Source organism: Euleptes europaea, chromosome 3, assembly GCF_029931775.1.
Source record: "Euleptes europaea isolate rEulEur1 chromosome 3, rEulEur1.hap1, whole genome shotgun sequence".
NCBI lineage: Eukaryota > Metazoa > Chordata > Lepidosauria > Squamata > Sphaerodactylidae > Euleptes > Euleptes europaea.
In genome coordinates this window covers 72339473-72363898 of record NC_079314.1, presented here as the reverse complement: position 1 = coordinate 72363898, position 24426 = coordinate 72339473, and the positions used below count along the sequence as shown (strand labels likewise).

The 24426-nt window shown below is 40.4% G+C and overlaps 1 protein-coding gene across 3 annotated transcripts in view; it reads right to left on the bottom strand.

The window, feature by feature from the left end:
* The window catches only part of CNOT2 (CCR4-NOT transcription complex subunit 2), a 72829-nt gene that overhangs the window by 4299 nt on the left and 44104 nt on the right, over positions 1–24426 (bottom strand). For all 3 annotated transcript variants that reach the window (XM_056847182.1, XM_056847181.1, XM_056847183.1), the window contains 13 exons: positions 23778–23900; positions 18348–18414; positions 14534–14681; positions 13613–13795; positions 11032–11111; positions 7425–7550; positions 6234–6358; positions 5683–5803; positions 5424–5580; positions 3206–3267; positions 3063–3112; positions 1321–1421; positions 486–630 (listed from right to left, as the gene is read on the bottom strand). In XM_056847182.1, the coding sequence (XP_056703160.1) occupies positions 486–630; positions 1321–1421; positions 3063–3112; positions 3206–3267; positions 5424–5580; positions 5683–5803; positions 6234–6358; positions 7425–7550; positions 11032–11111; positions 13613–13795; positions 14534–14681; positions 18348–18414; positions 23778–23888 (1476 nt within the window). In that variant the 5' untranslated portion in view covers positions 23889–23900. The remainder of the gene's footprint in view (positions 1–485; positions 631–1320; positions 1422–3062; positions 3113–3205; positions 3268–5423; positions 5581–5682; positions 5804–6233; positions 6359–7424; positions 7551–11031; positions 11112–13612; positions 13796–14533; positions 14682–18347; positions 18415–23777; positions 23901–24426) is intronic.

The following is a 24426-nucleotide window of genomic DNA, read 5'->3' as shown; positions in this document are numbered from 1 at the left end:
CATGTCTATAGGCATGTGGCAAAATAAACTGCTGCGATTTTGCGATTCATATATTCAGCTCAGCTAAGATTCACAGAAAAATGCAAGTCACAGGATATCATTACATAATTACCTATCACTTACATGGCAAAAAATTAATCAGAGGCTGAAACAAGTTGGAAATGAGAACAGCTCCCACTTAATAGTGGATCTTGAAACACTTCTGGTTTATCCTAAGTAGGTAGGTAAGCAATAATAGGGTCATTAACTGAGACATTCAAGTGAATGGAGGTAAGAATGCAAACACAGCGAGCCAAGAGAAACACAAGGGATGCATCTACCCACTACAGAACTCTATCCTTGTAAATCAGGCTTTGGACAGAATTGGATATGTTTCCTTTTACGAACAAATTCTTCTGACAATACATCCAAATAGACACAGCAATGTAAGAGAAAAAAAGTTCTACAAATGCAGGTTTTAAAGATTTGACTGAGGGGAAAAATACCTTAGCTACTTTTCTCCAGTTAAGACAGTCAAAGAAGTAATATGTTCCCCTTTCGTATGTATTGGTTTTCATTGTTGGCTCCATGCCTGGTGCCCTGGTAATCCATACTCTTTCTTCTTTGTGGTATCTCCAATCTCGGTTAAATCTATTATTATTTAATCAGGAAAGAAAAGCATCTGTCAGCTAGAATGATTTCAGTGTAATTTTTTTAGAACTGCATAATATACCCAACTTTAATACTGTTGTTTGATAAATAATTAAATATATGCCCTGAAATTTAATTTAACTAATATGAAAATAAAGTTTGTATTCCAAACACAAGGATATTTTAGAACATCCTGACTTGTGTGAGGAGAGGGATTAATATTGGAAGTATTTACATTCATTCAAAATACATTTTGATCCATAATTCTATTCAACCTCACATAGCATCAGTAAATTTTAGCACCATTTGTAAATCTTGAAATATAATTTAGAGGCTCCAGGCTACTAGCCAAAAGTTTTAGATAAGAAACTGAGGGACATTGCTGGGGAAACCAGCACATATCTGATAAATCCTCACAACCACAACCCACTCCTCCAGTCTAAAAGATGACTGGTGCTGACCATAATTTAACCAACATGTCCACACATGCTGGATGATGTAGGGGGGGTCTTCTTCCCAGCAAGAAGGAAGTTTCCACTCATGCATTACTCTTACTGGATGAAGAAATCCAGTAACATGGCATATTAAAATAACTTGCATTTGAAACAGAACACTTTTAAAAAATCAGCCTAAACGTGTCTGCCATCCCCTCCCAACCCCAGTATAAAATTCACTGAAGTCAGAACCTACAGCTCTACTGCTGCTAATAGCTGTAATACATCTCCTCCATTCATGTAATACAGATAAAACAGTAGATCTTCCCCATAGCGGCCAAGCTTTATTGCAGCCAACTGTAAAGGAAAAGATGAACACTTTTTAAACAAAAGGGTTTGCATAAAGACATTGCAATCTGATATGAAACTTATTTAGTTACGATACTGCATTAGGGGGACTATTAAGCAACAATTTATTGTGGCAGAATTTCAACCAGCTTCAATGAGACGACAACAACATTTGCAAAAGAGATCTACAAGTATGTTGCCAGTGCTTTTTTTTTTAGGAACAAAATGTCATTCCCCTGTCTAGCAGTAGTAGTGAAATTAATCTATTTATAATTTTATCTATTAAAAATATTTTATATCCCACAACTCTCAGCACATAGACTGAGGCAGCTTCCAATCTCAGCAATGGAACAGTTATCAGTGAAACAAAAAACTAGCAAAAGGACAATAAAACAGCAACATTCTCTTAAGAAACCCACATATAAAATACATACAGTGCATTCCTGAAGGGGGGATCCAAATGCACTTAGGAGCTGGCGTGACCCCTATGCCGGTGTCTGTGCCACTTGCGCCATGCAAACTGGCACAGATGCTGGTGTTGGGGCACTTATGCCGGCTACCCCTGGACTGCAGCGGGAGTGCAACCCCTGGATGCCAGAACGGCCTCGTGCCAGCATTCTCCTGGTGTTAAGTCCTCACGCCGGCATCCCAGGAGGTGTTCCCAGGGATTTCGGGGGGGGGGGGGAAGGGCTGAGCTACCACTAGGAAACCTCCTAACCCCTTTCGAGCTGGGAACTTTCCTAATGCAACAGTGCTGCTGCAACACCATTTTTGGTGGTGCAACATCACTGTTTGCAATGGGGCCTTTCCCCCCATTTTCGAGTTTTTATAAATTTAAAACCCTTTTCCCCCCTGCAGCAGCCATGAAACCTTTGTGGAGGCGCTGTGGCCACACTGTCCCTGGATGCTGCAGGTTTCAGGAATGGGCTGATAAATATTGGTGTATTTATTTTAGCTGTCAGAGCAGTTGGGGGGTGTTAAAAGGGATATCAGGCCATATACCAGCCAAAAGACTGGGGAAAAGAAGGAAATTTGGCATGAAGTGAATAAATGAGATGAGGGTTGGTCCTATACTGGTTACATTCCAATTCAGAGATAGTTGTGTTATTATTTGTTTACACATCTTGTGTTAGCAATAGTACACACTTCTGTGAGGGAGGCTACTGAGCTACCTACAGCCATTAAAATAAGCATTTTTATAGATTTGTATTTGCCTGTAAAAGTGAAGATTTAATTTACTCTAAGCTAGAAGTCAAATCACAAAACAAGTAAAATAATAAGTCTTTTCCAGAAAAAAAAAGTGTCTGGAATTTTTGGAGATGAAAAAAGATGTGAGCATTTTATTAAGTGTAATAAAACTGAGTACATTCCTGAAGTATTCAAAAGAGTGTCAGTCTTGCACACTCTATTTAGTGAAACTCTCAAAAGACACATATACTATTTGTAAAATGGCATCCAAATAGAACAACTACTAAGAGCGATAGCCTTTTATGTAGTATTCTGAACACTTGACAAGGCAACATTTGAACTTGGGTCTCCCTGGCTCATGACCTCAACCATTATACTGTACCAGATTCTTAAATATAGCTTCTTTTAAAAATAGTCTGTTATGCAAGCTTCGTTTTATAGGGGCACAAAAAGTATACTCACCTTATCCCTAATATGAATGTTCGTTAAGTATTCAGATGGAACATGGAAGTCTACATAAGGAAAACAAAAAAGAATTCGTAACCCATGACAGACTCTTTATTAGGCATTTAACATTATACAAAACAAAAACAAATTAAGCCTACCTATGTCTTGAGGTCGACAAGGTGAAGAAGCCCAAGGTGATGCAAATTTGGGATAAAGATTTCTGCACAGGAAAACAAACAAACAAACAAACAGGTGAAGGAGTCAGTACCAATATCCATTTTTTCCTTGTGTTATTTTTTAAACAATAACCCATTTAGGCTTGGTTTACACAGCATCAAGACTGCACAGTAGTCACCAAACCTAATTTTACACAGGTTGATTCCAGGTCACAAAGGTGATTTATGAAAAAACCAGTCACATAGGTTATCTCCTTATTTCCCACACCAGTGCTGCACCTCAGGCCTGAAAACGATCATACAGCCAACCCTAGGACTTGCCAAAGTAACTGCTTTCTTCCTGAGGTTCCTTATAAGAATGGGAAACAACTGTTCGCACCCCAACAGAACTACAACCTTTAGTGTTTACCTCTGAGAGAATGGAGAGGGATGGATGAAAACAAAGTTCCAACTTAATGGGTACCAGGTTCTCAAATTCAAAACGCATTCGCCACTGAAACCTTTAAGCTTCTGAACATTAACTATCCAGCTTAGTCTAACTTCTTGCTGTGCTAAGCACGCACAGAAATGTTGAGGCATAATTGTCAGGACACTCTTCACATATAAATGCACGGATTAATGTTGCCAACCCCAGCTTGGGAAATTCTAGGAGATCTGGGAATGTTGTGCAGGGACAGAGTTTGGGGAGGAGAGGAAGCTCAGTGGGGATGGCATGCCACAGTGTGTGCCCTCAAAAGCTATCATTCCCTGCAGAGGAACTGATCTCATCTCTGTAGTTTGGAGTTCAGTGCCTCCTTGAGGCTGGTGGTACCACCACCAAGTTGCTATCACTTGATGTACTGAACATATTTTTTGTGTGTGTAACAAACAGGATAACGAATTTAAACAACTGATTAAATAACAATGCAGTCATAGTTTTGGATCACTGGGGCTTATTTCTCAGTAAACATTGTTAGCATTCATCGGTTCTTGTAGGCTATCCGGTCTGCGTGACCGTGGTCTTGGTATTTTTTTTCCTGACGTTTCGCCAGCAGCTGTGGCAGGCATCTTCAGAGGAGTAACACCCTCATTAGCACATTATCTTGATACTTACAGGACAATCATTAGCACATTACCTTTAATACTTTGCAGGACAATGACTCAGCTCAAACCCAACCCCCCTCTGACTATATATTACTCTTCCTACACACTTGACACTGAGAGACACTGTCCTTCAGTGTTACTCCTCTGAAGATGCCTGCCACAGCTGCTGGCGAAACATCAGGAAAGAAAATACCAAGACCATGGTTACACAGCCCGGATAACCCACAAGAACCAATGAACTCTGACCGTGAAAGCCTTCGACAACCTCAAGTATGTTGCATAGATTATTAATATGATATATAAATCCTCACACTATAAACCTGTATCAGAACCAACAGTGGACAGCTGCTCCTTTTCCAGGAACATGGGACGTTAAATTTACAGTACATCAATGGTTCTTGCTCCATAAGCAGCAAAGATAGCAATTTAAGCAATCTGCCATAATAAGACCAAGGTCATCCCAATGGCTTATGGAGAATGGTGGTGGGGGTGGAAAGTGCTGTCAAGTTGCAGCCATCTCATGGCGACCCCGTAGGGTTTTCAAGGCACAAGATGAACAAAGGTAATTTGCCTTTGCCTGCCTCTGCGTAGGAACACTGGACTTCCTTGGTGGCTTTCCATCCAAATACTAACCAGAGTCGACCCCACTTAGCTTCTGAGATCCGATGAGATCAGGCTAGACTGAGCCATCCAGGTCAGGTTGATTAGGAATTAAATAATGGCAAGTGAGAAACAAATCGTTATAGGCATGCTGCTATATAAAGGTAATGGTTGCTGCAGCATGATGCAGATGTTTTTATACACACAAGAAAATATGCTGCATGCAACTGCATAAAGACATCGAGAATTAAGTTTTTTAAATGGATGTATGAAGTATATCATCTTCCTTCAAATGGAAGGAAATGGAAGGAAATGAAAATACTATCCTGATCTATTGGAAACTTGCAGATCTGAATTTTAACACCCTGAAGCAAACTGTGCTATTAAGGTTTGCTTTACTATCAATACATTTTCAGTCCATCTTGCAAAACAGCTTTGAAATTTTGATACCTTGAGTAACTAGATGAAGCCATTATTTTAAGCAACAGAAATTGTATTAGAGCTAAAAACAACTTACTCAGGAGAATTCAGATTGAGACCTAGTGTTGTCAAGTCACTTCCTAATGCGAGATGCACCATGCCAGGGTCCGTCTCTGCTGCCCTGATGAATGTTAACAAACCAATCATTCCGAACTGATCTGTCACCATCCCTTGAGGAATGTTGGTTACCCGACCTATGCAAGACCAACAGATTAATCTTAAACTGTAAAGAATGAATTTTGTGGATAACATTCACAAGAGAATTAAAATGGAGGGGGAGAATCCAGCATGCCTACCATCAGGTAACACCTGGATCCCTTTTTTCTGCTGGTTATTGTTTTGCGTGGTTGAACTTTTATCTCCAGGAAATTTAGGTCCGTCCGCACTAGAGGAAGTTTTGCCCGATGTGTTCAAATTCTATTAGGAAAAACGATGCAAGGAAGTCAAGTGACAGAGACACATAAAAGAGCAGGCATGCACGGGGCTTTGAGGATAGCAGCCTTGTAGCTGTACATAAAGAACTGTGCGAACACCATAGGTTTCCCACTTGGTTTTTTCCCCAAAAAGAGAACTTTTAGAACTATGTCAGAGGCTGATCCTGAAGTTACCGTAAGTTTGGGAGGCAATCTGTTTTGCAATTACAGTGGACAACTACCAAGGTCAGAAGACTGGCTGCGCACACAGAATTCATGATTATCAGAGCCTTAAAGTACCAATTCTTAACTGTAATCTTTTGAAAAAGTCTTTGTCCAGCTGATAACCACAGGATGAAATTGCCTTAACATAAATTACATGTGGGGTTTTGGGGGGGGGGAGGGATCATTTTTTCTCTTTGAAACACACTTACAGATTTACTGTCATCATTACTTGATGTTGGGTCTTTGTAGTTGGAGCCTGGTAATGCTGGAAAATCTTCGTTGTGTATTGAGAAGTCCTGGGTTTGCTCACTTGCTGGTTTTGTTACCATTCCAACTGTATTGAAGACAAATGTACCATATCAGATATTATAAAATATATTTTTCTGTTACCACTGAGTCAGGGAACACTGATTTCAAATTCCAGATGTTTCTACCCCAATAGATTCTGAGATAAATAAAATTACAAAAACAAAACAGTGAATGAGTCTGTAATAATTGTCCAATTTAGCTACATTAGTGTAGGGGTTTGAGAAAACTAATGTGAGTCTACTGAATGATTCTGGGTATATCAATTCATTAAAAAAAACACCAGTGGTCTTATTAATATTGGCTCCTTCCATAGCATCTGAATTTATAGCACATTTGCACATTAAAATTCTATGACTCTTAATTCAAAAAATCAGGCCAAGCCATTCAAGATTGGAATATGGTGGTCTAGGGCTGGAGAGCAGCACTCTTTACTACAGTGACAAAAAAGCACATCAGAGCCCACTTTCCCCCCAGTAATAATAAATGCAAACTAGTCACAAATTACTAAGCAACTTTTTTGACAGAATAGAAACCTATAGCATATCTTCCTGCAGGTTTGGAAGACACCAATAATGCTAGTTTGTTTCTAATTTGACAAATTTGCTGTTTTATCCCTTCATACTAGTTGATCATTTACATATCACTTTATTTTGCCATTTCCTTTACAATCTTTACTCCTTAAAAGTTTTATAAAAGCACAAAAGACCTTGTAAGAAAATTTGTGGTGTGTTTTTCTTTCTTTTTTTGAGCTCTTACAATCAGTAAAATAATGTCTGGACATTTATTAAAATACACTGAAATTGTAAATAGAACCTATTCCCAATTTAAACTCAAAATGTAAACGCCATGTAAAAAGAGGGTAAAAAAGGAATCTACGAACAACTGGAAATTACAAGTGCCAAAAAACAACAACACAGAGTTTAACTATTCTCCTGTTGGATTCTTGTCTTAATTTATCTGAGAAATAAAATTAGCTATAGAACAATGTCATGTTGCAAATTCAACAAAGCCCATTTTAAATGACTATTGATGCCTTGCAGTGTCAAAGGAAATGTTCTGAAGAGATTTTTAGAAAGTTCTTACAGACTTACCGTAGGGTGCCCTCCCAGCTAAAGGATTTATTAATGGAGTTGGGTTCCCACTTCCTTCCCTTCGGTTTCTGTCTGCTAGTGCTGGAAAATCTGAAAGGTCCAGTCCCGTCACATTTTCACTGCCATCTAAAAATAAATACATTTAACTGACATTTCTTCTAAAAGAATTTCCCCCAGAAATGGCTGCACTTACACACAATATCATTAAAAAGGAATTAGTAGCTTTCTAATACCAAGATTTACATTGCCTTCCTATCCTACAACCATAAAAAAGAGAGATCCCAAAAATGGAAAAAAATGAAAAAAACCCCCAAAAGTTAGGGAGAAATCCCAGAGTGGTAGAATTCTATAAAATAGGAGATTAAACTACTTAAGTGAAAACACCTAATTTCATAAATAGCAATGTATTTAAATATTTATATCCTGCTTTATAGCTACAGTTTGAGGTGGCTGCAGGTATCACACCTGAAAACTGAAGATTCAAAATGCTTAAAAGTAAAGCAGCTGACCTGAAACAAAATACTGCAGTAAAATACCAGTAAGGAAGGCGTTTTAAGAGATGACGAAATGGCATTCATGATAGCATATTCAATCAGGCTCATACACACCAACAGTTTACCACTGGTTTACCACCAGGACCAGATAATGTACCCGCTGGATTTTCATTTGACCAGTGGTAATCTAATATTAAGATTACCGGCAGGGGATCCAGCAATTATTCAAAGCATCCTACAGGACCCAAATAATTCAAAGCATCCTTCAGGAAGCAGCATTTAAAAGAGACAGAATAGCCAGAACAACCCCTGAGAAACCAATGAAAACTTGAGGGTCAATTACTATGGCCACTAAACTATTGCCTTCATTTCCCTGTTCGTGGCTAAAAGATTTTGCACCTGATTAGAGCATTGGCAGAATCCACTGGCTGGGAATGGGGAGAAACCAGTGGTAAAGCTGAGGAAGCTACTTCTCTTGTGCTTACTAGGGGTCAGCTGGGAAAAGAGTTGCAAGCATAGCACAGACTAATAGACTGGGCCCATGATTATACCCCTAAAATTATATGCAGAAGGTGTGACCACATATGCTAAGAGAATTTTTAATTATGCAAAATTAATTTTGTCTGTGCAAGTGGGGCATTTCCCTGCCATCCAAAGGGTAATTTTTAAGTCACTATGGCAACCCCGTGCCTGGATTTGTCAAACCCAACTGTAGAGCACAAACAAAATGGAGGCTTTGGTGATGAACTCTGGAGAAAGTGCAAAATGCCCTATCAGCCAAAGCTGATAATAAACATAGCAAGTGCATATTGCTGCCTGCTCAGTGCATATCGTTATCGGCCCCATGGCCATTGGCCTGTGGGGTTCCGCAGGGTTCCATCTTACTTCCCATGCTATTTAATGTCTATGTGAAGCCACTGGGAGAGGGCATCAGGAGGTTTGGGTTGTGGTGTCAACAATATGTGGATCATACCCAGCTCTACCTTTTCCCCCCACTAATTCCAAGGATGCTGTTGAAGTTCTGAAGCAGTGCTTGGAGTCAGTAATGGGCTAGATGAGGGTGAATAAACTGTAACTTAATCCTGATAAGACAGGTTCTTTAGGTGAGTAGAAAGGTAGACCTGAGATCTCTCCTGTCTGGGATGGGATTATACTCCTCTTGAAAAGCCAGGTTGACAGCTTGGGAGTGCTACTCAACACAGCAGTCACCTTAAAAAACCAGGTGGCTGTGGGGGTTCAGAGTGCTTTGGCCCAGCTTTGTCTAGTGCGCCAACTTGCATCCATTCCTGGGTCAGCCAGATCTAGCCACAGTGACCCATACCTTAGTTACATCCAGACTACTGTGATGCAGTCTACTTGGGGCTACCCTCGAAAATTGTTCAGAGGCTGCAGCTAGTGCAGAACACTGTGGCTAGACTGCTGGTTGGGGCCAATTATCAGGAGAATGTGACCCCAATATTATAGCAATTACATGGGCTACTAAACCACTCCCGAGCCCAATTCAAGGTGTTGGTTTTGTGCTTTAAAGCCCTGCATACCTTGGGACCAGGCTATCTGAAGAACAATCTTCTTCCATACGTTCCTACCCAGGAACTAAGATTACAGGGAGAGGCCCTCCTGACTGTACCATCACCCAAAAAAGCTCATTTGGTTGGTACACAAGAAAGGGCCTTTTCAGTAGCAGCCCCAGAGTAGCAGTTCCACTGCAACCTCCTACAGGGGAAGGATGGATACTGTCTCAATAATTACTGAATCTCCCTAAGCAGCTGAATCCCAAAGTGTGGTCAAATGCTGGAGGTAGGGGAATAAAGTACGGGTACTGCTAGGGCCAACTAACTATTAGGAGCCCTGTGGCGCAGAGTGTTAAGCTGCATGCAGTCAAAAGCTCTGCTCACGACCTGAGTTTGATCCCGACGGAAGTCGGTTTCAGGTAGCCGGCTCAAGGTTGACTCAGCCTTCCATCCTTCCGAGGTCGGTAAAATGAGTACCCAGCTTGCTGGGGGTAAAGGGAAGACGACTGGGGAAGGCACTGGCAAACCACCCCGTAAAACAAAAGTCTGCCTAGAAAACATCGGGATGTGACATCACCCCATGGGTCAGGAATGACCCGGTGCTTGCACAGGGGACCTTTACCTTTACCTTTTACTGCTAGGGCAGCTAGGTGATGCCACTCTTATTCACTTGCTTATCAGCCCTTATTGAGTTCCTAAGCCTAGATGTCATCAGTTGCAGATGCTGACTATTACCATTACTGTCTCTGTTCTACTCTTGGGCTCTTTCCAGGCAGCCCTGCAACAACTGCAGAGGCAAGGCTGTTCCCCATTCCCAGGGTAGTGTAAACCATGAAGGAAGGCCTACAGCAAGAACTAGGGACATAGCAGTATCAAGCGGGCATCCAGCTGCTCCCCTACAGAACACCAACTCTCTTGCCCTAGCAAAGTGACTACCGGACAATTATGCACAGAGTTTAGTTTTATCTGAGACGATAATAATGAGGAAAGCTGTCCATCATGTAGCCATCAAAGAAACAGAAACACTGCTAGAGAAAGGAGGTCAGCAACTTTATTCATCTGACTTTTTTTCAAAACTCCATCACAGGACTGGAATTTTACAGCACTCTGAGTTAATTGTGTTTGATAGTTAGGGGTCTCCCCCATTCCCAGCTTGTTGCTCACCTGAACTATTTTCAGTATGGTATGCTAAGTGGGAGTGGAGTCCCCAGGGGTCCTCTACTCTCTGATTACTTTAGTTCCAGCAAAGGTATGGGAGAAGGCTTCTAAGGGCTCACAGTTCCCTCTATTAGTGCTGGTGTCATAAACCATGCAATTTATGTCATACACCATGCACAAATTATGCTTCCTTTCATCTTAACCTGCTGAAGCGTGACAAATGACTGCCAGTGCGGTACAGTGGCTAGACAAGGATTTGGGAGATCTGGGTTCAAAACCACATTCAGTCACGAAACTTATCAGGTGACCTTAAGCCATTTTTCCTCTTTCAGTCTAACCTACCCGCAAAGGACTATTGTGATGAAAAGATCATGTATGCCACCCTGATGACTTTGGAAGAAGGGTGGGATAAAAATGCATAGACAGAATTTAGAGTAGGCTTACCTGTTCCATTAAAAATGTTACTTGATAAAGAGTTATTCATTCCAAATGTCTGATTCCTGTTCATTCCAAATCCAGACATACTATGTATAAAAGAAAATGAAATTAATTTAAATCACCTTATTTTAAACTATGGGAGATGTCAACAAATAAACCTAACAAAACACTTTAGAACTTTTGCCTTTTAAAATGCCCATTTAACATGATGCCTGATATTAATGTAAGTTCTGGCTTAAAATACCAGATTTTTTAAATTAAAAAGGCATACAATATTGGTGTTTATCTCAACTTGCATTGATCATATGACAGAATTAACCAGTTTCAACTGGGAAAAATACTAGAAAGGAATTGAAGGTTACAATCCAACTACCTGAGCTTATATACCTAGACTTGGAACAACTGAACTCCTATAAACAATCCAGGAAAACAGGAGCCATGAACCTAAAGCCTGTACAGAAAATAGCTGCATTATATTCCATGCTAGTCAAGAATTAGTTGCTATCAACTTTGACATGAAGTTTTAAAAATAGATGCTAAGAAATGAAATTATCAGGAAGTGTATTCCAAGATTGCTTGGAAAACCATAATGAGAAGGATTGCTGATAAAAAGAAAGCTCCAAACAGAACAAGGTATGAAGAGCAACTCAGAGGGTAGGCAAGGTTTACACAAATAAACCCTCAAATAATGCAGGAAGTCCAAAACCTCATCAGGAAGACAGCAAGATCATGTACTACCATGAAATTAGTCAGTATGTGGCTAAAAAGAAAAAAGAAACCAAACAGCAAAAATGGTCTCTTTGCTTGAGCATGTCTCAGTTCTGAGAAAAAAAAGCTCTCTCTCTTCCTGTTGCTCACTCTTATGACTGTTTACATTTATTCAGTCACTTCTCCGTTTACACTTAAGGCACTATTAGGTTTACCCATACAATTGTTCTTTGGGGATAAATCTCAGGCAGAAGTGCAATAGGAAGGCCATTGCTTGTTTTTCTTAACATGAGCAGAGGCACTAAGAAGCTTGTTTTAGTCATCTGGAAATGGCATTTTGATATTCAAATTCACAATCCAGAATTCTCTATGTGAATTAAAGGGAATGGCTAGAAACATGAATCAACAAGCAGATTGCATTCTAACATCCTCATTTCTTGAAGCAACTAATATGGCTCTTTAGTAGAAAATGAACAATAGTTTGAAGTGGGCTTTAGCTTGAACAACATATAAATTGAATATATTCTAGTAACATAAGGAAGGTTTTTTTCGTAGACAGAACACTACCATACCAGTAACTAATACTTCAGTAAAATCTGTCGTGTGCTCCTATTCCTAAAACAAGAGTAATGATAAAGCATGCTTTCCTTGCTAAAAGTATTCTATAAATGAATTGTGGCCAACAATTGCAGCCTGTGAAACTTTGAGAAAGAAATTCCACACCTCCCACGACTCTGACTCCATGATCATAGGCTACAAACAGTGAAGCTTGCAGTTCTCAATATCCAAGGTATGAAAAGAAAGAGGCAGACTCTGGTAGCTAGTAGTTCAAAATCAACCAAAGCCTGCTATAGCACTGTTCCCTATCCAATAGGCCACTTTCAAAACTCTCTCTGGCTAACTTCATCAAATACGGATCTACCCCTCCCCAAGATATTTGGGAGCATCTTTATTAGCAAGCATATTGTTTCTATCAACAATCTACTTCCTTATTTATAGATCTAAAGTGCATATCCTGAACAGATATAAAAATGCCTCTCACTCCTTATCACAAGTATCTTGTTGTTTTTTCACCTAGGATCAATATGGCCAAGAAGTAGAATGGTACATGCTAAATACTGCTTTGGTTAATGAGCAAAGATCACATCTAACTAGCTTGACATTAGGTAAAAAACCTATCCCTCATTCAACGAATCTGAAAGGACTAGTTGGTCAAGCTTAAGTTCTAGAAGATACGTATTAATTTAAAGTTTCCTCTTCTCCAAAAATCTATATAAAAGAACTAGGTCTGAGAAAAGTAGTTAATGGGATACATAGCAACATTAAGATATGAACAATACACTACCAGAAAAGTATGTAAAACTCCATCAATATAAACCAAAACAATGCAAGTTCTGCTTATAAATTTAAAAAAAACAGAGCTAGAATTTTTGTGTAGCTTTAACATAACCAAGCAATTATACTTGTTAAATAGAAGTGATCCAAAGAACCATGTTAACAGTTCCAGAAGGGCACAGGCTATGCTAGAGACTGCATCTAATGCTCCCAAGTGGTTTGGAATAAAAGCATTTGGGTTGGAAATTTCACATCCATAAAGCTTGCTGCACGAGCCTGTGTACTTGTCCTACCACAACCGTTCAGTGGAACTCCCTAATATCTGTGCAAATTTACCAAAAGTAACCTTCAAATATTAAAACATTACATTTTTATTTTAAAACATTACAATGAATCACTGGTGTTCAAAATATTTTATTTCAGATTAGTCTGATTTATTTCTCCACAAAGAATTATTATTTACCTCTTAAATCATAGATAGAATCCAAAGGGTACTGCTTACAGCCCATGGCACAGACAATTAGCAGCAATAGATCCACCTTACCTGTTCACAGTAAAAGGTTGTCGAGAGGGTTGCTGCTTTGGCATACAGATTATGCTGGGTGAGCTTCGGTTGGGGCTGCCTAATCCTGAACTGCTCATGCTGTTTGTCCTATTGGGAATTCCGATGCCCTGTCCAACCTGGGAGTGGTTCATCATATTCCTCGGATTCATAGGCAATATACCTCTGAAAAAAGATGAACCAGTGGAAATAATCAGTGAACCAATGCAGCAAAATATAATTTCCATGTTATGCTGTCATAACCTACTCTTAAAAATATAGTTTGGACACAGAACATAATTTTCAGAATTGCATCTAAGTAATTTGGTTGTTGGATATCTGCAGATGAAGAGTTGCTTAGACCAATAATCTTCCAGTACCAACCTTCTTGATAGTGGCTCCCAAAGTTTATCTCAGATGCAAGTCTTGCTCAGCTCTGAATCTCAGGGTTTAAAAAATTACACTATGGGTCTAACCTGAAACAGATAATTTGTGCAACTGTGCCAGCAGGCATAGTTTACCAAAGTTACTTCAGGAAACCAGGCTACTCAGACCAAATGCAAAATATCAGCAAGCATTCAAATACAAGTTATTAAAATTAGGAAACGCTAGAAAAATCACTGGTCATCAATATATGAATGCTCTTGGGATATCAACTGGAAATGCTGTGTAACATACACTAGTTTGTATAGCAGAATGCAATTATTATTTTCTAGTAGACAGGAATCAATATTGCATTACAATCTTTTACACAGCACCCTGAAGCATAGGCAATGGTCTAGAAAATTAACAATTTTTTCTTTTATTTTTCTAAGTATCTGGAATGCTGAACACCTTAACGTTTATACATACACAGACACACTCAAACACAAACAAAGCACATTTGAAAAGGGCCCTTTAGAAGCATTTGCTGTCAATAAATACCTGCTCGGAGATGGAGGCGTGTGAAGTGACATTGTTGGTACCCCTGTTGTTGGCGTTACGTGGCTCGGTAACTGAGTGCCTTGCGATAAGCTGCGATTTAACTGAGGGGTATTGTTGCTCATTCCCCTCATTGGAAGGCCTAGTGCACCTATTAAAAAAATTCAGAGGAGTGGGAATGTGCAGAATCCAGGACAACTGCTGTAGATTCTGTAAAGGTGGGAACTCTTATTTGATAGTAAAAAACATTTCATAAAACTATGGAAGGAAATGCAGATTTTTTTAAAAAAAATCAGATATAATTTCAGCAGCACCTATTCCAAATTGAGTTTTATTGAAATGTTCCGATTTTCATTTGGAGGAAAAAATGTACTATCAAGAAAACTTCCCCCCTGAAGTTTTAAATTTATTTTGAATGACTGACTGTTGGTTTGTTAGCCACCTTGAGCGTGACATAAGGTGTTACATAAACAAATAAATCTTTTAAAATTTGACATTTTCTAGCAGAACTCATACTAAAATTGAAAGTCACCATAAACCTTCTAATCTATGGTGTGCTTTCAAACAATTCTGATAACTGAAACCACTTATCTAATAATCACAGTGGAACAATATTTTTAAGGGTGCACCACAACAAGACTGCTATCTCGCACAGGGATATTCATCTGTCCCCTTCCATAGTTATCTTCCACCAACAGGTAAAGACATTTTTGTTTTGTCTGGCGTTCCCTTAAGAACCTCTCCTTCCCGCCCTACATCATTAATTGTCGGGTCTGTAATTTTAAATATATATATTGCTCTTTGTTTTAAAGAGGTTTTATGATGTGTTTTATAGTTTTCTGCTTTCAGCTACCTTGGTGACCCAGGTTAGGCAGAAAGGTGGATATCAATTTTGTAAATACATACATCACACTGATGCCTCAACAAGTAGCAAAGGATCCAAAACTTTTGCACGCTTACTAGGAAAAGGGTCCTATTGATTCAGTGGTACCTTCTTCTGACTGAACAGTGTTGTGTGGCAACTAAAGCACCAGATTGGGATCTGAAAGGCCCAGGATCAAAACGCCACTCTATCATGGAAGCTAGCCGAGTGCCCGGGGCCAGTCACTCTCTCAGCCTATCCTATCTCACAGGGTTGTTGCTACTGTTGTGAGGATAAAAACAGAGAAGGGGGAGGGATGATGTAAGCTTCTTTGGGTCCAAATTAGGGGACAAAAAGAGAGATATAAAAGGGCATACATTCCATCAAGGTTTCCCTCGTTGCCACGATGCCTGCCTCTACTATAGCATGGCAAACATGCTGTTCTGTTGTCTCAACCAAGCCCTGCTGCTCTGAGCACTGGACCATCTTGCCCACTTGCTGAGGTGAGTATAGTCACCAAGTGTTTTTGCTAAAAACACAGGATGAAATCCCTTGTTTTTAAAAAGGCCTTAAAACACCTTCTAAACTTTGAACTAACTGTACTTTTAGTACAAAGACACTAATGATTAAGACACTGAATCTGAATTTTAGTCCTTTTTCTTGATCATATAATTGTATATCAATCATATTTCTAAGAGGTACAAGAAAATCACGTGTGTCTCCTGGTCTACATGCGAAAATACGTACTTGCTGTATGTAGCAGACTATTGCCATTTTAACATGCCCAACATTAAAAGGCAACTTAATAACAGATCATAAAAATAAGAAGTCTTGCTATTATACTGTTTCAATAATCCATTCAAAGATTTTCAGGAGATGTTGGTACTCTTTGAATTGACAAAAGCACATACACAGTTGTAACGACAAACCTATAACCTGTAGCAGAGGAAAACATCTAACATATTTTCCATATAGCTGATTTAAATTCAGTTTCACAAAAAAGGCTCATTTGTTTTTCAGAAACTGATCTGGGCTCATAAAGAGTTGTTTCATAATCAGGCTTCTGCATGATATTAGAAAGCACACTGGAAAGGATAGGGTATGTCTTCAAAAGTCAAGTAGTAACTGTATTATTTAAGCAAAGAGTGAACTGAGTGGATGTTATACTTTCTATTCAGCTATTATCACCAACATAAAAAACTAAAATGGAAACATCAACCCTTCCCAAACCTTTGAAACATACTTAATAAATTTGAAACATAATTAATAAATTATGTTACCGTCATCAATTTAAAAATTCTGTAATGTACATAGTGCTGAAAACACGGATTAATTGGTGCAATAAAAAGTCTATTAAAAATGAAGGCATGTGTGCCTTTTGTTTTACTACAAGCAGTTCTAGCAGAGAGCTCAAAAAGGAACACATATTGCTATCTCCATGGATGAGCAGGGAGCACAGCCAATACTGTTGTCCACGGGGACCAGTTCACCCATATGTGTCTGATCTTCAGGCCCCCACAAGATAAGCATGTCACGTGCTTCTGCTACGACTATTATTATCCTTTGTTGTGAAAAGCTATGTCACTTCATTTGCTAAACCCATTTTCCCAGGCTTCCTACTGCCTGCCAAACCTTGCTCCCATATCAGCTTTGGAGAACAAGGTTCTCCTGCCCATCTGGAAAAGCAGAACAGAAAACACATACCCACACATATGCTTACATAGCCTTTTTGATCTATCCAAGTGTGGTGTTTTGGAGTGGTGAAGAATCCTAGGCCACCCTAGTGTTAGAATTCATGAATTAAATGATGCCTATTCATTAAAGTAATTTTGATTATTTATATGAATCAGCACTGATCTGTGAGGAAGAACACTAATGGTCACGCTGCTATATCATGGAGAGTATTGTGGGAAAATAGTGACTTGATGATGTTACCCTGTTGAAGTGTGCATGCATTTTGAGACAGATCTTGAGGGGGAAAATTGTTTTCAGCTTTGCTTTCCATTTCTGTTCCTAGCTTTGTCCAGGTCCTAATGGATTATTGTCAGACATCCAGCAAAATATCACAAGAAACCCAGATTATTTTCACATCCGAACGAAAGGAGATTGCCCATCCCAGGACCCATGTTTCATGAATATTACAATGATGGCTGTTACACTGAATGACACTATTCTCAAAGACCAAGGAACCAAAGAAGATGTCCCTAACCCCCCGCAAAAGATATAATGTCCAATAACCTAATCATTTAATAAAAGTAGGGACAGGTCTAAAACTAGGATGGGTACAAGTAACCCCCCCAAACTGTTTTCAACCTATAAGCTTTTGATACAATCCAATACCTAATTTGAAACACAAATCAACAAAAACAGCATGATTTTCAGTACAGGGCAAGTTGCCTACCACCTAGTCTAGAACTATCGCTCTTTGTAAATAATTTAAATGCTTTGAGAGAGGGGGGAGAGAGAGAGAGGGAGAAAGAGAGGGAGGGAGAAAGAGAGAGCGCGAGCGCAAAAGCTACTCCTGAGCATGGATTCAGAGAACTGGGAGTGAAGCAAAGTGCATGCTAAGGATCCTTGCCATCTTTCTCTTCTTTCTGCAGCTGCCCCCAAAACAGGAATTCCTGATGGTTGAAGAGCTCTCAAACAGTGTGGGATGTAGCATGGGAGGGCTGCAATGGAAAGGGGGAATCAGCAGGACTTGCTCCTGATATACACAAGCCAGTGGAGCTTTTCAAAGGGGCTGAAGAAAGGAGAGGAAGGCAGCAGAGATCCATTCTGCAAGCAGTCTCCCTCCATGGTTCTCTGATTCAATCCCATTTTTCTAAAATAATATGGATATGCTGAAATCATATAGGGAGCCAAATAAAGAAGTCTACAACAAACCAGCACAGTTTCAAAACAACGTATCTACCATTAAAGGAGCTTGTTGCTTAAAAATAAAAATAGAATTCTTACTTTGTTGCCCGTATAAACTTGCCCCAAACTGAGACAGTTGACCTGATGTTGATGGTGATGCCAACATCTAGATTTGAAAATTAAAAAGTCAGTCAAGGTCAGAATAATGACGTCTTTCTACAACATTACACACTTAATACAAAGTAACACAGGCCAACTATAAAATAACTTCATCAACTGAAAGTTTTACAAAAAAAATTAGCAAAACATGGTTATAAATATAGAAACCAAGTATTTGAAGGATGTCCATGCTGTGATGATAGAACCAACAGATGAGACCCACAGGGAGAGCATTTTGCCTATGCACAGGACCTGCTGAGAGCCCCCCTTCCCCACAAAAACTGCTCCTTAGGCAGGGAAACCTCGGGAGAAACTTCCAATGATCTAAAAGGAACTGCAGAAGGAACACAAAACTGAAAGAGTCCTGACATGCTTGGGCACATGCATGTGATTTTCTGGATCCTCCACGCTGTCTTCCCAACAGTACCAACAAACAAAAAGCAATTTTAAAAAACACTGATGCTATGAAACTCTCTATTAGGCAATCTGGCTTTAAAATCAAGGGAAATAGTTTTTCAATAAGATATGCAGAATACACACATAGGTTCATAGAGATTTGCTACAACTAAAGATCACTTTCTAATGTTCAAAAGAGGCATCCAAAATGCACAGCTATAATACTATGTGGTTTTTATTTAAACACACGGGCGCGCACACACACACATCAGTGATGTGGGATGGAAATTTTTCCAATATTGTATGTTTTCCTGCAGTTTGGATTGTCTACTTTAGAATGCAGGTGGATGCTCATACGACAGACTACTCCTCAGTAGAAAAAACTTACTAAGAAGAATTCCAGTCCAATGCTTTCCAACCCAAGGCTTTCCCTGACAGGTTACTTTACATGGAGCAGGGATCCCCAATGTGGTGCCTGAGGGTGTCACGGTGCCCACCAACACCTTTCTTGGTGCCCACCAAGTGTTTTTAGAAAGTGGGTGGGCCTAGATGGAGCTTTTGCACAGCAGGGCTTCTGATTGGCTGCATAGATTAAAAGGCATCCCGTTACACAGGGCTTCTGCCTGAAATGCTGGAGAGTTGCTATTAAAGATAACCTCGGTCTCTAACATTTTGTGGTTGTGCCCACCACCCTACGCCAGAATTCCAAAGGTGCCCTCAGGCTCAAAAAGGCTGGGCAACCCTGACATAGAAAAAGAATCATGTAAACTTTCAAATGCAGTCTGAATAGGTACAGCAGACATACAACTTTACCATCTCACTGAAAACTAGGCTATTGATTTCTGGCTTTCATAAAGAGCCATTTGCCTGGGTGTCTTCAAGTAACCAGACAAGGAAGTTTTTCTGTCTTGTCCAGAAAAGGCAGATTAATTGATGGAGTGGTGGTGGGGCAACTCCAGGTCTTCCTATGTGATACAACTGCTCTAGACCGCTCTGAATCAGGTTTCAGGCCAGGTTATGGGATGGAGACAATGTTGGCTGATGTAGTTTATGATCTCCATTTGAATGTAAATAAGAGATGTGCTTCTCTGTTGTTGGATTTATCAGCAGCCTCTGATACAATGGATCATACCATCCAGCTGAGACATTTGGAAGTAGAAATAGGTATCAAGGGATGCGTGCTTTGGAATGGTTTCAATCATTTACTCTGGATCAGATTCAGAAAGCTGCTGTCGGAGACCAGCAGGGCATTACTTGCACTGTGGGATCCTATAAAACTTAGTTTTATTTACCATACAGTTCAGTTGCTATGTAACGCCCCTGGGAGGGATCACTCATAGTTTTGGAGTTAGACATCACCAATATGCTGATGATACCCAGCTCTATATTTCTTAGTCTAGACCAAAGCTTCTTAAACTGTGGGTTGCGACCCCATATGGGGTTGCGTAACTGAATGTGGGGGTCGTGAAAAATTTGGCAACAAGCACATCCATCTCATTAGTATGCACATTTCCTTTCGTCTTTAATAAATGGTAAAATTATATGTGCCAAAGAATTGTTTTAAAATAAATTTCTTTATGATTTATTATTAGTAAATGTTTGATTTGTATACTTATTTTATATACCTATGTACCCAGGGTTGCATAAACATTTCTCGAGCAAAAAGGGGTCACGACCGAGTGGAAAAAGTTTAAGAAGCCCTGGTCTAGACCTCCTGATGTACCCTACTTTAACCCAGCCAATCTGGCAACATGGATCCATGCCACAGTAACCTCAAGGCCAGAATACTGTAACTTGCTCTACATGGGCCTGTCCTTGGAGACATCTCAGAAACACCAGATGATACAGAACACGGCAGAGCAGCATTCTCTGTTGTGGCTTCCACCTGGCGCCTGCCTAACAAGGTCAAGAAGGTTCCCATACATATATTGTTCAGCAGAACGTTTAGAACAGAACAGTTCAGGAGGGCATTTTATAAAGCAAAAAGGGATGTTATAAAATGGAGTTATTCATGAATACACTTCTTAAAAAGGAAAGAGGGTTTTTGATTATCTGTGGAAAATTTTAGGGAGTTTCTATTCTCCCCCTAATATTGCATTGTGTATTGGATGTACTGAATTGCTTTTATTATTCTCAAATTGTGAACTTGTTTTATTGCATTATTTAATGTATTGCAATGGTGTTTATTGTATTGCTTTATCATTCCAATGAAAAACTTTCAGGAGCATAAATAGTATAACTACCTCTCAATTTTGTAATACTTTGAACGATCCTCAGGCTTTGTTTCAGTGGAACTCAATGGAAAAGTGTGGAGGTTACTGAACTGGCACAAGCAAAAGAGCCCCCCACTTTCTGAAAAGGAGCATGTAAGGATTTAGACAAATTTATGACAACAAAGTGGGACCTCCATGCTAAGAGGCAGCAACTGCCCAGCATTGGGGATAAACAACTGAGAAAGGCCATCGCCACCTTTTGAGATTCAAAGGGGACGCAGCTGGCTCTGCTACCTTTGGCTCTCCTTGCTGTACAACACTTGTAATATAAGCACCCAAGCTGACTTTTTGGGTCACACAGAATTTTTGCGCTGCAGTCAGATGTCTTATAATACAGATGGAAGAATTTTAAACACATGGCTAAGAGTGGTGCGTCCGCTCTTGAAAAAACTATCTTCAGAGATCCAAAGGATCTTACCAACTACCGCCCGGTATTGAATCTTTCATACCTGGGTAAGGTAGTTAAAGAGAGCGGCGGCCAAGCAGCTGCAGGCTTTCCTGGATGAGTCATTGGCTTTGGACCCATTCCAGTCAGGCTTCCACCCTGGTCATGGGACACAGACAGCTCTGGTCACCCTCACAGACGATCTCCATTGACAGCGGGATCGTTTTGGATCAGGGATGCTGATATTATTAGATCTTTTGGCAGCCTTCGACATGGATGACCATGACCTTTTAGACCATCGTCTCGCCAACACTGGAATCTGGAGTACAGCCCTTCAATGTTTGCGCTCCTTTCTCCAGGGTCAGGGACAGAGGGTGGCACTTGGGGAAAAGGTATCACAGCGGTGCCCTTTGGTATGTGGGGTTCCACAAGGTGTATCCTCTCCCCTATATTGCTTAACACCTATATGCAACTCCTCACCCAGCTTGTCTGCAGTTTTGAGCTGGGTTGTCACCAATACGCTGATGACACCCAGCTTTATCGGCTGATGAATGGCCATCTGAACTCCGCCCCAGATTCACTGGCCAGGTGTTTGGATATCATAACCGGCTGGTTGAGAAAGAGCTGCCTGAAACTAAATCCATCAAAGACGGAAAACCTGTGGCTCGGCTGGGGCAGCTTTGGGGTGAGGTGCCAGTTCTCGACTCTTGACGACGTGCAATTAACATCTATGCCTTCCGTCAGGAGTCTGGGAATGATCCTTGATGCCTCCTTAACAGTGAAGGCTTAGGTCACAGCCGTGGCCAAGGTGGCCTTTTTCCACCTCTGCTGGGCCCGGCAGCTGATGCCTTCCCTCTCCTGCCCTGACCTATCCATGATGATCCACATGATAGTCACCTGCAGGCTAGACTATTGTAACTTGCTCTACATAGGGCTTCCCTTGAGACTGATCTGGAAACTCGAGCAAGTACAAAACGCTGCAGCCAGGGTCCTTACGGGGACTCCACTGAGGGCCCACATTATCCCGTGCTATGTCAACTGCCCTGGTTCCAGCTGGAATACCGGATCAGGTTCAAGGTGCTGGTTTTAACTTTTAAAGCCTTACACTGTCTGGGATTTCCTCTCCTGGCATGCCCCCCAGAGAGCGTTACGCTCTATAAATAACGATCTTCTGGTGGTCCCCAGCCCAAAGAGCATCCAGCTGTCCTCAACAAGGGCCAGGGCATTTTTGGCCCTGACCTGGTGGAATGCCCTCCCTAATGAGATCAGGACCCTGCGGGACCTTAAGGAATTCTGCAGGGCCTGCAAAATGGAGTTATTCCACTAGGCCTGTAACCGAGGGCAGCTACAGTTGACCATCTGTGCTGGCCTCCTGCTCTCCCCCACACCTCAGATTCCCGTTTTTTTTTTGTTTTTTTTTGCTTGCTAACAATCTATGTGTGGGGGCCCTAATTGTTCACTGGCCCTTCAGTGGCCTCTATGACCCGATAGTGAGCGCCATCTGATGTTATATTTAAACCAATGTTTATTGCTGATGTTTTATTATGTTTAGCAGGCTGTCAAATTGTTTCCTATTTTTATGTTATTGTGATTTTACTGTATGCATTATGCAATGGGTTATTATCCCTCCTGAGCCTGGTCTTGGCTGGGGAGTGAGGGAAGGATACAAACTGAAACAATAAATAAATAAATAAATAAATAAAACAGTGTACCAGTTACTCTGGAGGGTCAACAATATGATACAATGGCCAAGGCCTTCCCCTGATGTTGCCTCCTAGCACTGGTATTCAGAGATTTATTGCCTCTGATCATGAGGCTCCCTATAATCACCATGGCTAGTAGCCATTGATGGAACTCTCCTCAATGAATGCATCTAGTCCCCTTTTAAAACCATCTATGTTTGTGGCCATCTGTACATCCTCTTGCAGTAAATTCCACATTTTAATCATATCTAATTAATACAATCTTAAATACTACACTTTTAACAATGTGTTCTATAATTTTGAAATATTTTTCCATCCAGCCTTAATTGCCAGTTAACTCTGCACAAGGACTTGAACCTCTTAATCTGTCAGAATTATTAGTTGGAACCCTTGAAAGTTTTTGACAAATGGAGAGGGGGCAATTTTAGTTAATTTCCCTGTCCCACTGCAGACCTCTGACTTCCCCCTCATGGTGTTCCAGCAGAGGGGTGGAGGCAAAGAAGGTCTGCTGCACTGATAGGATGTAGTTCCAGTTGTATGTGCTTGATTTTTTTTGGGGGGGGGGGGAACACCTTTAACTTGTGAAAAAAATACAGAGGGTCACAGAACTTACATCTTTTTCTGATCGATGTGGGAACATCGAAGACTGGCTGTAGTACATGTTTTCATCGTGGTAGTCACTGTCGACCCCCTCTACAAACTTCTTTCTTGAAGCACCAAACATGCTGTTTGTCACCTAGAGAATAAGAAAATAGCATTAAGCTTTGTACACAGTTAGTCAGTGAAATAAAAAAGTTTCCTCAGTTTATAGATGTTCTTTAAGAAAGACTTGTTTTGTGACATAATTTCTCAAAATGCAAGAATGGCTAACCCCAGCACCATGGGAGGCTTCTCTTAAAACACTGTGGATGCAACCCAATTCCTGTTTATATTACTTTAAATTATTCACAGCTATAATTTGTACCTGCTACTCTAAAAAATAACTTTACATTCATACAGATGTACAAAATGCTTCACTAGCTGTATGCGCTGACAACCACCCGGAGAGGTATACATCTGTCACCTCTCAGCTTCTATTGTACGTCAGCACAGTAGTTATCAATTCAAATCCCTGTTAGCCAGGGCATTCTTAACACTTCATCTACCAATGTGCTCGTCTGGGTTATAGTGACAACGCAGACCACGGAAGGAGGACAAACTCAGACATTAGAGGGGCCCCATGCTGGACCAGCTTGTGATGTACTCAGCCACCAGGGACATCA